Raw genomic sequence first — 14,398 nt, 5'->3', positions numbered from 1 at the left:
CAGATTTTGGAAGGCACTTCAGATTCTTAAATCTTGGGTCGAGTGTTGTAGCTTTCTTTAGAAATTTCACATTGGTATCTTCTTTGCATTTTGTCAGATTTGCAGTGAGTGTTCTTAAAACGAACACGTGCTGGGTCATCATCTGAGACTGCTATAACATAAAATATATGGCAGAATGCGGGTAAAACAGAGCAGGAGACATATAATTCTCCCCCAGAGAGTTCAAATTTAATGAACGCATTCTTTTTTTAATGAGTGTAGTCGGCATGGAAGCATGTCTTCTGGAACAATGGCCAAAACATGAAGAGGCATATAAATCTTTAGCACATCTGGCACATAAATATCTTGTGACACCAGCTACAACAGTGCCATCTGAACGCCTGTTCTCACTTTCAGGTGACATTGTAATTAAGAAATGGGCAGCACTATCTCTGGTAAATTTAAACAAACTTGTTTCTCTTAACGATTGGCTGAACAACAAGTAGCACTAAGTGGACTTGTAGGCTCTAAAGTTTTAAATTGTTTTATTTTTGAGTGCAGTTATGTAACCGAGAAAACTACATTTGTAAGTTGCACTCTCATGATAAAGAGATTGCACTACAGTATTTGTATGAGGTGAATTGAAAAATACTATTTCTTTTGTTTATCATTTTTCCAGTGCAAGTATTTGTAATAAAAAATATAAAGTGAGCACTGTGCACTTTGTATTCTGTGTTGTAATTAAAATAGATACATTTGAAAATGTAGAAAAGCATCCATGAATATTTAATAAATTTCAGTTGGTATTCTATTGTTTAACAGTGTGGTTAATCGTGATTAATTTTTTGAGTTAATTGTGTAAATTAACGGAGATTAATCAATAGCCCTATGCAAAACACAAACTGCCCTGGTTTGCTCACCACAGAAATGGGACGGAATAGAAACCTTTTATCCAAACTCTGTACTCAACCTCTGAAACTTTGGTGGTTCAGATAAGTGCTTAAAATATAGTGAAGACAGATGAAACAAGGGGGTGCAACAAGCCGCTGGAAGGAACGTGGAGAGTAGATAAAGGGAATAGTTATGAGAATGTGTTTTTATAGGCCATGTATATGTACACTGACATGGTTTCAAGTTGATTATTTTTGTTTTTAAATAAATAATAAACAAAACAGAAAATAAGTATCAGAAGCCTGTACCTAATGGGTAACAGCTGGCAATTTCCTGTAGACATCATAGTAGAATTGAATCTTAAGGAGGGACTTGAAGGAGAAAAGAGTAGAGGCTTTTATATACTACTTCATGCGTTGAAATTCTGGTCCGATTGAAGTCAATGTGAGTTTTATCATAGACTTCAGTAGGCCAGGATTTCACCTTTGGGGTCCATTTCCTATATATAGAAGAAAATGTGAAGATGGTTGTAGGAGACTAGACAAATGAGCAAGGGAGGCAAACCACCACTGGATGAGCAGGTGGCAGTAAGAGCAATGTAGTAAGTTACAAGAGTGGGTAAGTAAGGAGAAGCTAAGTGAAGGGCTGTAAAAATGAGGCGGCAGATGCTTGTGTTGAGGTGATGGGGAAGGGCAGCCACTGTAGGGACTCAAAGGGCCTAAATGTTTCATATCTTAATTTTATGTGAACATGCTATCATTTCATTTATAAAGAAAATCTATACTACTGCAAGATACAGTTGCACCGAATGCTTGGCCATAGGTTGTTTGCTAGAAATAAGAACTCTTTGCTGTCCGAAACATAAAATAATAAGACCACCAAATTTCAGAGGCTGGAAGGCTGAGGCATTAAAGTAATGAGGTGGCATTTAATGCAAACTACAAAGGTGAGCTCTGACATTTTGTTTGGTGATTGCTGTGTCAAAACCTGAAGAGCTATTGTGTATTTGAAGGAGTTTTTGAATGACTGAATAATCAATTCTTCAGTCAGTTCAGCTTAACAAAAGAAAATGAAGATGGAGGAGTTTGTGCAAAACAAACTTCATGTTTTGTTGAAATATTAAACAGCTCACCAAAACTTTAAAAACAAGCATACAAGACATGCATTTGATTAAACTTGGGCAAAAATGGCCACAGCTTCTTTATTTTTTTAATTGTGCCCATTTTTAATTGACACCTCTAATTGTTATGTTTCCTGGGCAAATGATTTTTTTTCTGAAAAAGAAAGAAATTGTACCAGCTTCCTGTGGTATCTCTCAAGATTATACAGGAACCTTTTTTTGAAAGAAGATTGCTTTTTTAAATACAAACAAGTATTAAAATAAGATAGAGAACAGGGCTCAGGAACCTAGGCCCATCACTGTAAATAAATAAATAAATAAAGCACTGTTAGTTGGCACTTGAGCTAGTGTGCAATACCAGCTTCTGAGTCTTCACACAACAAAACAGATACTTCAGAAGCAAACCAAAGACATGAACCGAGCAAGATCAAACTAACAGAAAATTGGTGGCAGGCTAGTAGTATGGCTGTGACCTCAATCAATGTGCTGTTAGTAAATGCTATATGATTAATGATGACATATGAATCCTAATCCTGAGTTCTATCCTAAATTGTACTTACTAAATGAACGGTTAGTGTCAACATTGCTAATGTCAGCTGTCAACAGTAGTAGTATCAGAGTTTGTTCCTGATGCTGAACTTCTGGAGTCCAAAGGAAGAGGAGCCATTACTGCTGCTCTCAAAAGACCTCTGTCCTGCTTCTCCTGTTACTGTGTCTGCATTCATTAGGATTGCCATTCTTGCTCTTTTACAATAGTGAAACCTCACATTTTTTATTTTCTTCATTTCATCTGTGGGGGTAGATGCTCCCGAGTCTCCTCCAGACACCACTTCATTTCTAAAGTCTTTGCTCCTAGTTCGTAGCATAGGTGGGGTTCTCTTGGCCAGGGATTCTCAACCTTTTTCTTTCCGAGCCTTCCCCCCCGCCCCCCCAACATACTATAAAAAGTCCACAACCCACCTGTGCCACAACAATTTTTTCTGTATATAAAAGCCAGAGCCAACATTAGGGGGTAAGAAGCAGGGCAACTGCCCAGTGCCCCATGCCACAGGGGTCCTGCAATGCTAAGTTCCTCAGGCTTCAGCTTCAGCCCTGGATGGCAGGACTTGAACTCCCAGGCTTCAGCCCTAGGTGGTGGGGGCTTCAGCTTTCTGTCCTAGGCCCCAGCCGGTCTAATGCCAGCCCTGCTTGGAAGACCGCCCCCCTGAAACCTGCTCACAGCCCCCCTGGGGGCCCCAGACCCCTGGTTGAGAACCACTGCTCTAAGCAAAACAGTCAAAAGAAAGGTCCTTTCCTTTCTCTCTCACTTATGAGAAAGGGAAATGTAAGTGAAAGCAAAGACAGGGAAAGGTGGCCTGTCCCTCAGTCAGTCTTTCTTGGTTCAGCTCTCTGGGCATGGTCCATCAGTGAGTCTGTTGTCTTTTATTAGGGTCTACCTCCAGCCCCTCCTATTTGGTGTCCTGCTTTGCGGCTAGTCTGTGCAGTTTTGGGGCAGTGAGGCCTGCACCTGTCTCCCTCTTGGCTGATCTGTTTCTGTGGTGTAGCAGCTCTCCTCCTGTTCATCACCCCTTCCTGTGGCAGGTTTTCCCTTTTTAGGCTCCCCACCCAGGCAGAGCAAGCCTTTCGGTGCACCTTGTTAACGCTCAGCAGGTTCAGAAGAGCTCATTAGTCTCCTCTCCACCAGAGCAAGGGTGTGTCCCTTCACATCATCCCTTCTTTCTTGCTCTTGGTTACAGGGCCGGCTCTAGGATTTTTACTACACCAAGAGATTTTTTTTTGGCTGCCCCCGCCCCCAACCCCTTCCCCAAATCCCCGGCCCCACCTCCTCCCTCAGGCGTGCTGCATTCCCGCCCCGCAACCCCCCGCCCTAGCTCACCTCTGCTCTGCCTGTTCCCCTGAACATGCCGCTACTCCGCTTCTCCCTCCTCCCTCTCAGGCGAGGGAGAGGCCGCGCGTTCAGGGGAGCAGGCGGAGCGGAGGTGAGCTGGGGGGGGGAGCGTAGGAAGTAATGGGGAGCACGGGGGGAGGGGGGTGGAGAGGAACCACTTCCCGCCCCAGCTCACCGCCGTTCCACCACAGCTGTTTAGCACGCGGCAAGCCTGGGAGGTGGAGGGGGAAAGCGGAGCGGTGGCAGCAGCGCACTCAGGGGAGCAGGCGGAGGCGAGCGGGGGGCACATTTCTAGGGGCTGCATGGCCGGCGCCGGAATGCCGCCCCTAGAAATGTGCCGCCCCAGGCACCTGCTTGTTTTGCTGGTGCCTAGAGCCGGCCCTGCTTGGTTATCTCTCATCTTTCAGATATTTAAATATTGAAAAAGAGCTCAACGCCAAACACTCAGTGCTCTCCCATAACAAAATTAGAACTGGAATTACAACTGGCAAATGCAATTTAAACACATGCTCCAAAATCAATTATTAGCTTTTGTTAGTCAATTTTCAATAACAATTTTACCCAAAGTGTTTGAGATATTTAAAATAAATGAGATAAAGAGGGCAAAGCTTAAGTGAAGTTTGGATAATGGGGAGTTTTGGTTGACTTTTCCTCTTTTGATGCCAACACAACTATCCTCCCCTTTCCAATGCACAAAAATGCTGTTTATCACAAGCATAAGATTCAGGTCAAGACCACTGGCCCTACAAGTTAACACAGTGATTGATAGGTTTCAGAGTAACAGCCGTGTTAGTCTGTATTCGCAAAGAAAAGGAGTACTTGTGGCACCTTAGAGACTAACCAATTTATTTGAGCATGAGCTTTCGTGAGCTACAGCTCACTTCATCGGATGCATACCGTGGAAACTGCAGCAGACATTATATACACACACAGAGATCATGAAACAATACCTCCTCCCACCCTACTGTCCTGCTGGTAATAGCTTATCTAAAGTGATCATCAAGTTGGGCCATTTCCAGCACAAATCCAGGTTTTCTCACCCTCCATCCCCCCCCCACACAAACTCACTCTCCTGCTGGTAATAGCCCAATAGTGATTGATGTTCTTTTCTTCCCCCTTGTGAACTGTGATCCATTGTTTTCCTTGTCAGCGAGCAAGCAGCTGGAGTTTTTGTTTTGTGTTTTTTGCTGCTGAAAAACTTCTTGCAATGAAATGGCACTGAATGTATTTGTGTGGCTCTTTTAAAGCACTTCGAAAGGTTATGAAATCTCTCAGCAGCGTGTTCTCTCCTTGAGGATAAAGACCATTCTCCACTTCACTCTTGCTAAAACATGTTTAACTTTTTAACACTGAGGGTGATTAACCATTCGAACAAACTACCAAAGGAAGAAGTAGATTCTCCAACTGTTGGAAGACTTCAAATCAAGACTTGGATGCCTTTCTGGAAGCTACACATTAGCGAAACACAAGCTACTGAGCTCAATAGAGGGGTAACTGGGTGAAATTCTGTGGTCTGTCATACAGGAGGTCAGACTAGATGATCTAATGGTCCCTTCTGGCCTTAAACTGTATGACGGAATCTGTGATCTAAGCAAAGGTCAAATTAGTGGTGGTACTTATATTTGACTCTTGTTCATTTTACAGGTACTACAGTGCAACCATTTTGCAGATGTCGGGGGTTCAAGATGACAGTCTTGCAATCTGGCTGGCTGCAGTGACAGCATTTACAAACTTCCTTTTCACACTAGTGGGAGTCTGGCTTGTTGAAAAAGTGGGCCGCCGGAAACTTACGCTTGGTAGCCTAACAGGTGAGACATTACTTGGGGAATACTGTTTGATTCTAATGAAGGTGAACAAAATGAAAATAAGGCTCTGAATTCTCCTTTGATCAACACGATCTTCTAAAGAAAAGTAAAATAAACGACTGACTCATTTTGCACACACACACACACAAATAAAATGTGTGTGTGTGTTTAAATACATTAAGCTGAAGTACACAGGGCCCTTTAAGAATGAAAATAATGTGCAGCTACGTGCTAAGAATGAAAGCAATTTTTAAATTTATCATAACGAATATATTTGTTCAGCTGCAATTTCTGCTTCAGGGCACAGTTGACAATAATATGTATATCCCTTTAAGACTTTAATTTAGGAGCAATCAAATGTGCCTAACTTCACAGTTGGTTAGTTTTTAAATATATAATATGGCATATGTAATTTTTAGAAACTAAAATGAATTTGTAACATTTTGTCAGAAATTATTACAGAAAGCAAAAAGACATATAATTGCTGTGTTCTTTTAAAAAGAGAAGAGTGCTGTTCTGTTCATTGTCCCTCCAAATATGAAATAGTAAAAGCATTATAGTTAATGGTTTAACATGAAGTGGCTAATGCAACATAGTCACATGAGAAACTAAAGTGTAAAATTCTGAATGCCTTATGAATTTTAGCCATTAGCTAAGCATTCTTCTATAATGGCATTAACATCACACTTAAACTCAATAAAAACAGTCACTTCTAGGAAGATGATATAGGCAGAGCTAGTAGCACTGTCTATCGTTAATGTAGCCCAGCAGTTCTCATGATAAGACCATGTTTTCATTTGCTTATATCTTAACCAGACTGTTTGGCCTGAAATTTTCCATGTCAAGTATCTGCCTCAGGTTGAGAGGCCTGGTTTTGTTTTGGAAAGTTTCAGCTAAAACAGTTCTGCCATTTCAGAGAACGAGATTAGGGAAAGGTACTTTGTTTTGCCCATTTTAAGAAAATTGTATAACTGTGTAGTTGAGAAGTTCTACTACCCCATAATTGGCCCAGAAACATGAAATTTGACAGTAGTGGTCTCTGTATCAAGGATCTCAATGTCTCAAGAGTAAAATAACTTACTAGTTCATTTAATAATTTATTTGCCAGAGTGGAACACCAATACATTTGGACAAAATTCTCAACTAATAGCACTTGAGCTGCAAAATTTGTCTACATTTATTTTGCCTACAAAACATGCATTTATGTGTGGTAACTGTGCAGGTTGGTATGCACAGTTAACCAATTTGTACATTAAAACATGTAATTTTGAGCAAATTTGGTATGTTCAACTTACAATAGGTACCCACATTTAAAATAATGCCTTTTCAGTGCAGATTTTGACAACTTAAATCTTCTTATACATGATTCAACAGCAGAAGGGTTGAAACTTGACAGAGATAATTTGGATAAAAGAGAGCAATCACCGTTAACCATCTACCAACTGAGTTCAAAGCCAGAATGTTACATGAAGTTATTTCCATCAATAGTATCTAGTAACTTAGCTGCTCCCCATAGTAGGCAATTTAATGACATTGCAGGAGACACCATGGTATGGAATATCAGGGTACATTCCTTCCATTCTTGTGACCTTTAGTATTTTCTAAAAACCTTTATGATCATAATTGAACACAGCAATGCTGAGAAAGTACTTCTTCAACTTTAGCTCAAGCAGATAAGTTTAAAATTAAAATTGTAAATGCATGAGGAATGGTCTCCATGCTAGCAACCCTCTGTTGCAATCACTAGTTAATGTTGAATGACTCACGTCTCTGCAACCTGCATCTTTTATTTTTCCATATCTGTCGGCACATGGCTTATGTATCTGATCATGCTCCCTAGACATGAAACTGATTTATCAAATCCACCTTTATTCTTTGGATTGAGTTGCTGATAGCTTTCATGCTGTTGACCTTTGTTTAAATTTCCTAGCGGTTTAAAGCACACATCAAAATAATATGCACTTCATTGCTTGTGACTGACTCCAGACCAGGCGACTTGTTTAGTCCCAAAACTGTTTACTGTATATCACTCTTACAGTAATATATAACGTTGTGTGAATTTGTCTAACTCTGTCATCTAATGCTATTTATTCAGTTAATAGTCATTCTTTTTCTGTGTGGTCTATCAAATATTATAATGGGGCATGAACAAAAGCAGAACAAAGCAGAAATGTATTACTTTATTATTACTCCCAAAATACTTTAAGCCTATTTCTTGCAATAACACAATACTGATCTTGTACTCTGTGTTAGGCATAGTGTATTTTTCAGTGTCTCAGTGCCAGAATTACAAACTGATCCTTTTGGGTCCTGACCATCAGGCTTTAGTCACTGCCTCCGGAATTTTTGGGCCCTTTGTGACCAGGTCCTCTGACTAATATATTCAAAGATCAATGATCTGAAAATGTTCATGCAAACATTTCTCGCAAAGCAGTTTAGTAAAGAGTAGATGGCCACTGTAGTAAAACCAAGAAGAATACTGTAAAGAGTGTGTGTTTTTGTGGTACTTAGATGCAGAACAGAATTAGTACGTAAAGATGTCCTTTTCTAGGTCCCTTCTCTTTACTGGGTTGCCTTCTTTCAATCATTTTAATTAGTGTTGTGTTACTTTTCATCATCTTTATCCTGTGGCCTTTTAAAAAAGGAAAAATGCAATACTGACTCCCATCGAGCTGAGACTGAGATCACATACCATCTCTAAATACTATTTAGAGCTTTTTGTGTGGTGCTTGGCTTTTAGAGTTTGGTTGGGGGAGGCAGTGTTGTGTTTGTAAGTCACATATTCTATGATGATTTCATTCTTGCATATCTGTTATTACTGCATTTTAATCGTCTGTGCAGCATACAGAGCATCTTAGGAGGAGGGATGCTTAATAAATAAACACTAGGTCCTATGTTGCTCTTTAGATCCTCTGGTGGGCAGTGTTTCAAATAGAGGGTTTTGTTATGTTTGTAAGTGTGCATTTTTCACTCTGCTACTTTAAACTGCCTTTCAAGGGAACTGGGAAATCTTGAACTCTAAACTGGTTACAACTGGTGCTGCCTCTGTGGGTAACCTCTCTGCTGTCATCTCTCAATATGTAAAATGAGGACAATACTCACTGGCTGCATGGATATATGAAAGCTAAGTGCAAGAAAAAATTGAAAAATGTGCACAAATGTATGAAGTTATGAAAAGCACCGTATAAGTCATAAGTATTATTTCTAAACATTACATAGTGTAACAGTGTGCACATTAAGTATTGTCTTATGGTAATGCCTTGACATTTATTGGACTAGCTGTGGTCTATAGTATCATTGTTAATGATTGGATAAAAAAGGTAGATTTACTCTAAATTCTTTTTCCTAAACTGATATGGACATTTTCCATTCTCTGCCAATGTTCTGTAAAGAAGTGTTTACCATTTGAAGTCTGGCATCTTCACTAGTTTCAAAGAGCTGGCAACATTTAAAAAAAATCCTACCATGCTGATAGATCGCTGAAAAGTTACGAAAGTTATCATAGGCTTCTTTCTGCCAAAAAAGGGGAGAAGACAGGCAGAATTTTAACAGGTTGGCTACTGACTCCACTTAGTTTCCAACTCCTGCTATATTTTGATGCCAGTTGTCTTTCTTTCCTTTGTTCTGTATCTTCAAAGGCTGTTCATTAAATGTAAAATGTGCAGAGATTTTAATGGGTGTAATGTCTGTTTTAGTTTTTTTCTCAGGCTTTGGCAGTCTGAAAACACACTGTATTTGTACATATGACAACATTTTAGCTTTATGTAATAGAGAGGACATTAAATATCTTCAGAATACTTACAGTTTTTTAGCCTCAATTAATGATATGCTGTATTGGTTTGTGTTGTTAGCCAAAGGAAAACTTTCCACAGACGGAAATACTATATAATGCCTATTTGCCAAATCTGAATATTTTCCTCCTCCTTTGTACAAGGGGTTAAAGGATGAAGGAAGATGTTTCAGTATTAGGTCAACCTCTCAAAAGATGAACAAAGCATATTTAGAATGAATATAAATTTGATGATAGTTCCCCATGTGAAACATGTCTAAAAATATTTGATGTTCTGGCTTATAGGCATTTGGAAAGTACATTAAATCCAGGATGAGCTTCAGCATGCCCAGATGATTGTCGTTGATGTAAATAGTCATAGTAGCAGCACAAAGCCAAATATAGAATAAATTGAAAATCCACATTTTTATTTTGATGATGGCTTCATAATTTCTCCAGAGATTTAGGCTTCCTGGTTTGGCTTAAGCTTTTGGCATCAGAAACAGATCTATCAGCGTAAGTAAACTGCCTGTGTGTGCTCAGAAAAACACCTTATTAATGTACATGCGTCCATGCTGGCAAAGTTGCTGGTAAATGCTGGTGCACAGTATTTTAATACCAGAATAATAGACTGGTTACTATAATACATCAAACAAACACTCTTTGCTACACAGGACATTAGTTGTAGAAGTAGTAGTAATAATATTTTTCATATTTTGTAAATTGGTTTTCTCAAGAAACCAGATGTTTTCCTTGAAAAACATAAGAACCATATTATGGGTAGTTCTTTAAAGAATATCTGCCTAAGTTTTTAATGTGTAAGCCAGGCACACACAAGTGTGTGTGAGTTTTTGAATGTGTGTGTTGTGCTCTTCTTCTTAGATACAATTACATTCTGACTGCAATACCTTTGTTCCCCATGCCGACTGAACTGGGTAAAGTATTTTTCACTTGTCCGAACTATTACATAGTGGTGTTGTGCACTTCTAAACTTCCGCTGCACTCCACTTGTATGGTAGTGAAATGGGTTGTGAATCTGTCCCCATATGTTACAGAAGGACTTATTGTGTCTGCATAACTAAGGTAAAAGCTAGCTTCACATTATAAGTACTTTGTCGGATCCTTGGGTAAAGGTGTTAGCTAAATGTGTAATACAGCATACTGTATTACATATATAGACATATACAGATATTTTCTGTGTGTGAAATGTATGAATAGTTAAATAAAGGAATACATGAGGGTGTGATATAGTATAAAGATTTTATCGGCATGAATTTGGGATAGTCACATTCCTCATGACTGGTGAAGCCATATGTGAGCTTTACAGACAGTTCCAAATTAGCTTTCAACAAAACCATCATGTATTTCTCTGTGTGCCACCTATTTTAGAAAAAAAACTGCTGTAGGAATGGCTTGGGGAGGTATATTTTAATTATAGGCATGAGTTTTTGTATCCCTCCATCCTGACACCAAGTCCCTTTGTCACCATTAGTAGAACTATACAGGAATCAGAGGGAGCCATAAAACCCTCCAAAAATACCTTTAATTGCTTTTTGGTACCTAAAGATGTCACATTTTAAAGTTCTAATATCTGTGGTCTTTCCAGGACTAAAAATGAGTGCTGAGTTCTACTGGGAAGTTGAAAATCATGATCTCCCCTTTCCAATAGCATAAAGCTCTGCAGGGCTTCAAGATATCAGGCTTTGAAGTCACACTATTTTTATTTGGAGAAAAGCTTTAACTGGTGTAGGGTTGATTCTTGTGCATCCTGAGCCCTGAACAGGTGAAATTTGGAGGAGGAAAACCATTTTTTTCTGGTGGATTTATATTAAAAGTCTATTTAAATTTGCTTAGGCTTTTAGAAGTAGTCTTAGAGAGATGGAATTTTGGGAAAAGGGTATGAGTGCTGGTAACAAGTGCATGATATCTTCATTCATCAAACGACACTGAAGTTTATCATATTTCTTTGTAACTTATCACACGATTATCAACTTCATATATATAGCATATAGAAAGATATGTATATAAACACAAACATAATATAAAATATGATATTTCAATATACAGTGATTGAGCTTACTAGAAATAGATAACACAAGATATAGTACACAGTATGGTATTCTTCCCCAAAAGCAAAATAACCTATGTTACTTATTAGGACATGCTGAAGGCTGACCAAGGTGTTATCAGTTTATATGGTCTAAGGTTTTGTGCTAGGAATGAACTATTTTTAATACACTGCATGTATCTTTTTTGCCTATGTCCTCCCCTTTTTGGTGTTACACATTGAGACAACAGATGCACAGAAAATTCTGGGGGCTCGAGTGGATTGGTAGAAAAAGGTTGATTCATAACAGCAGGTTTATATTTTTGGTAGCATTTCTACAAACTGAGCTCTGCAAAAAAAATCAAATTTATTTTCTTGTTTCTATATAACTAGGAATGCTGTGCTGCAAAAGCGTGTTGCTATTGTCCTTCTTCCAGGTGGGTCTGGATGTCTGGGAGCTAGGGACATATTGTGATTTACAAGCCACTGTTTAACTCTGCTTTTTTAACATTATTTGTATCACTTAAGGGAATACGAGTTAATTCATACAGTCTTCAACTCCATGTTTAAAAAAAAGAAACAACTGAGTAATTTAATATCTGGATAATAAATCAGGAGCTGTTGAATTTAACACTGATCCCAACCCAAAAAAACAATTTTTTTCTCAGATCCTTATACAATAGATTAGCATAGTGAGGAAATACTGTGCTAAGATCATATAAATTGGGTGTCTTCCTTTTTCCAGACCTAGGTCTATGCAGCAAAGAATTATTTTGCGTACTTTGAAGTAAAATCTTTTTTATTTTTGTATTTTAGGTACTACTGTAGCACTCATTATCCTAGCATTGGGATTTTTGCTGTCAGCTCAGGTCTCACCTCGAGTCAGTCTTAACCCAACAGATCCTTCAGGTCAAAATTCTACTTGCACAAACTACAGGTGAGATTTCATGATCATTGTTTTTTAAATGTCTTCTGCAAGATTTTCCCCAATTTTGCAGGTGTTGCAACCCTATTAAAACTCATAATGTTAATATTCAGTGAGTGCAAGACTGAGTAATTTTTTTAAATGTAAGCTGCGAATGTGCTTGCTATTACTAGTCTGTTCATGGACGTTACACTGCACCACAACTGTGAGCTCTCCCAGAGAACATTTGTGCCCCTTGCCCTTCATTTTACTGTTTTTTAAAAAAAAGGGTTCTGTTTTTTCAAATAGTGATAATTACAGACCCATTAATGATTAATTCAAAACAGACACAATCATGTTAACCTTTATCGATGGTAAATTGAACTTGTACTTTCATAGATAGTTCACCCCCAGTATTTGTTTCAAAAGATGAGTCATTTATTTAGAATGTTTTTCTAAAAAATATTCTATCATTTTCTGTATTTTGAGTTTTTGTTCACTTTTTCCTCCCTTAGTAAATAAAATATCCAAACTGGTAAGATAGCAAAAATTGTGTCTTTCTGCATACCAGAATTTAGTAAAGACTAAGCATCTTCTGACTTGACTTACCTATTGATATGCACAGGATAACAATCAGTAGCTAGTCTTTATCCCTTTGGAGACTGCAGTCTTGTATATGAGCTCTTCAGCATTCATTTGGCTGGCAGGCTGGAAAATGTCTCAGTCTCCCATTGAGAAAAGACTAGTTAAATGTGACTGAGTTCAAATGCTATAAAGGCTAAAACAATTCTTGTTGCAATTCAAAATCTTTGCTTGACAAGTTAAGACTGCAGTACAAATTAGTCTTGAGTTTATTCTAGAAATGAGTGAGTTGAATAATTTCTCAAACACTGTAAATATCCATGCAATTCAGTGTGCAGACTATTTGGGCACTAATATTCAGCTGTCTGTCCCTGCTATCTGCTATTCTGTCTCAGCAGCAGAACACAGGCTGATCAATTATTTTCCCCAGACTCTGTTTGGATTCTAATAAACTAACAGTGGATAACTAACTCCTAAGAGATATAGGAGGATTGTGGGGATGAGGACCTTCTAGTAGGACCCTGGGAATGGGAGGGGCAGGTCTAGTTTCCCCAAAGATGTCAGAAGAGGTGGCAAGAAGTACATATGGCTGCTCATCATACCCCAGAAGTGAGTCTGGGGAGAGGAACCTCATAGCATCATGGAGAAAGTGTAGAAGAGATGCTGATAATCAACTTGAATTCAGGGCTTTGGATACCAGCCATGTATTAGATCCCTGAATGCAAAAGCATCCTTTTATGTGTTCACTACCTCAGCAAAGACTACATATACTACTTTGCCTGGTTTTGATGGTTACCCATTCTCTTTCTCACATGGATCTAGTTAAGAGAGAGGGGAAAAAAGAGTCTCCAAAAAAATAAAATAAAACAAAAGGTCCCTTTGCAAGGTGTGGAAGGAGATTAATAGTGAGATGCCTCAAGTATCCATACTAGAACCTGTGCATTCAGATCTGTGTTTGTCATTTGGAAGAGAGGTGAACGGTAAGTGGTGCAACATTTGCAGATGACAAAATTATTTAGGTTAATCACATCTCAAGACTATGAGGTCTTTCAAAAGAACCTAACAAAGCAAAGTGATTTTCAACCAGATGAAATTTGATGCAGGCACATTCCAGATAATTCTCATTTGGAAGAATAATTTGAATTACTTGTGCACATTGTTGATTTTGGAATTAACTGTAACTGATATTATTGTGGACATCTCAATGTGCAGTTGTGGGCAAAAAAGGCAAACAAGATATTAGACTATTAAGAAAGGGATGCCATTATATGAATCAATAGAATGCTTTCATCAAAATGTTTCTGACAAAAAGTGGATATTAATAGAAGAGGTCTAAAGAAGGTGGAAAAAAGGATTAGAAGTGATGAAAAACATCCGTATGCAGAGAGATTGAAAAGACTAGAACTGTCTTTG

General features: G+C 38.5%; 1 protein-coding gene across 1 annotated transcript in view; it reads left to right on the top strand.

The window, feature by feature from the left end:
• Window positions 1-14,398, top strand: part of SLC2A13 (solute carrier family 2 member 13) — a 307,588-nt gene that overhangs the window by 206,748 nt on the left and 86,442 nt on the right. The window contains exons 5-6 of the mRNA XM_077807858.1: window positions 5,523-5,686; window positions 12,316-12,436. Of these exons, the coding sequence (XP_077663984.1) occupies window positions 5,523-5,686; window positions 12,316-12,436 (285 nt within the window). The remainder of the gene's footprint in view (window positions 1-5,522; window positions 5,687-12,315; window positions 12,437-14,398) is intronic.

Source organism: Eretmochelys imbricata, chromosome 1, assembly GCF_965152235.1.
Source record: "Eretmochelys imbricata isolate rEreImb1 chromosome 1, rEreImb1.hap1, whole genome shotgun sequence".
NCBI lineage: Eukaryota > Metazoa > Chordata > Testudines > Cheloniidae > Eretmochelys > Eretmochelys imbricata.
Note: the sequence above shows the minus strand (reverse complement) of the source record. Positions and strands in the feature narration are given on the sequence as shown.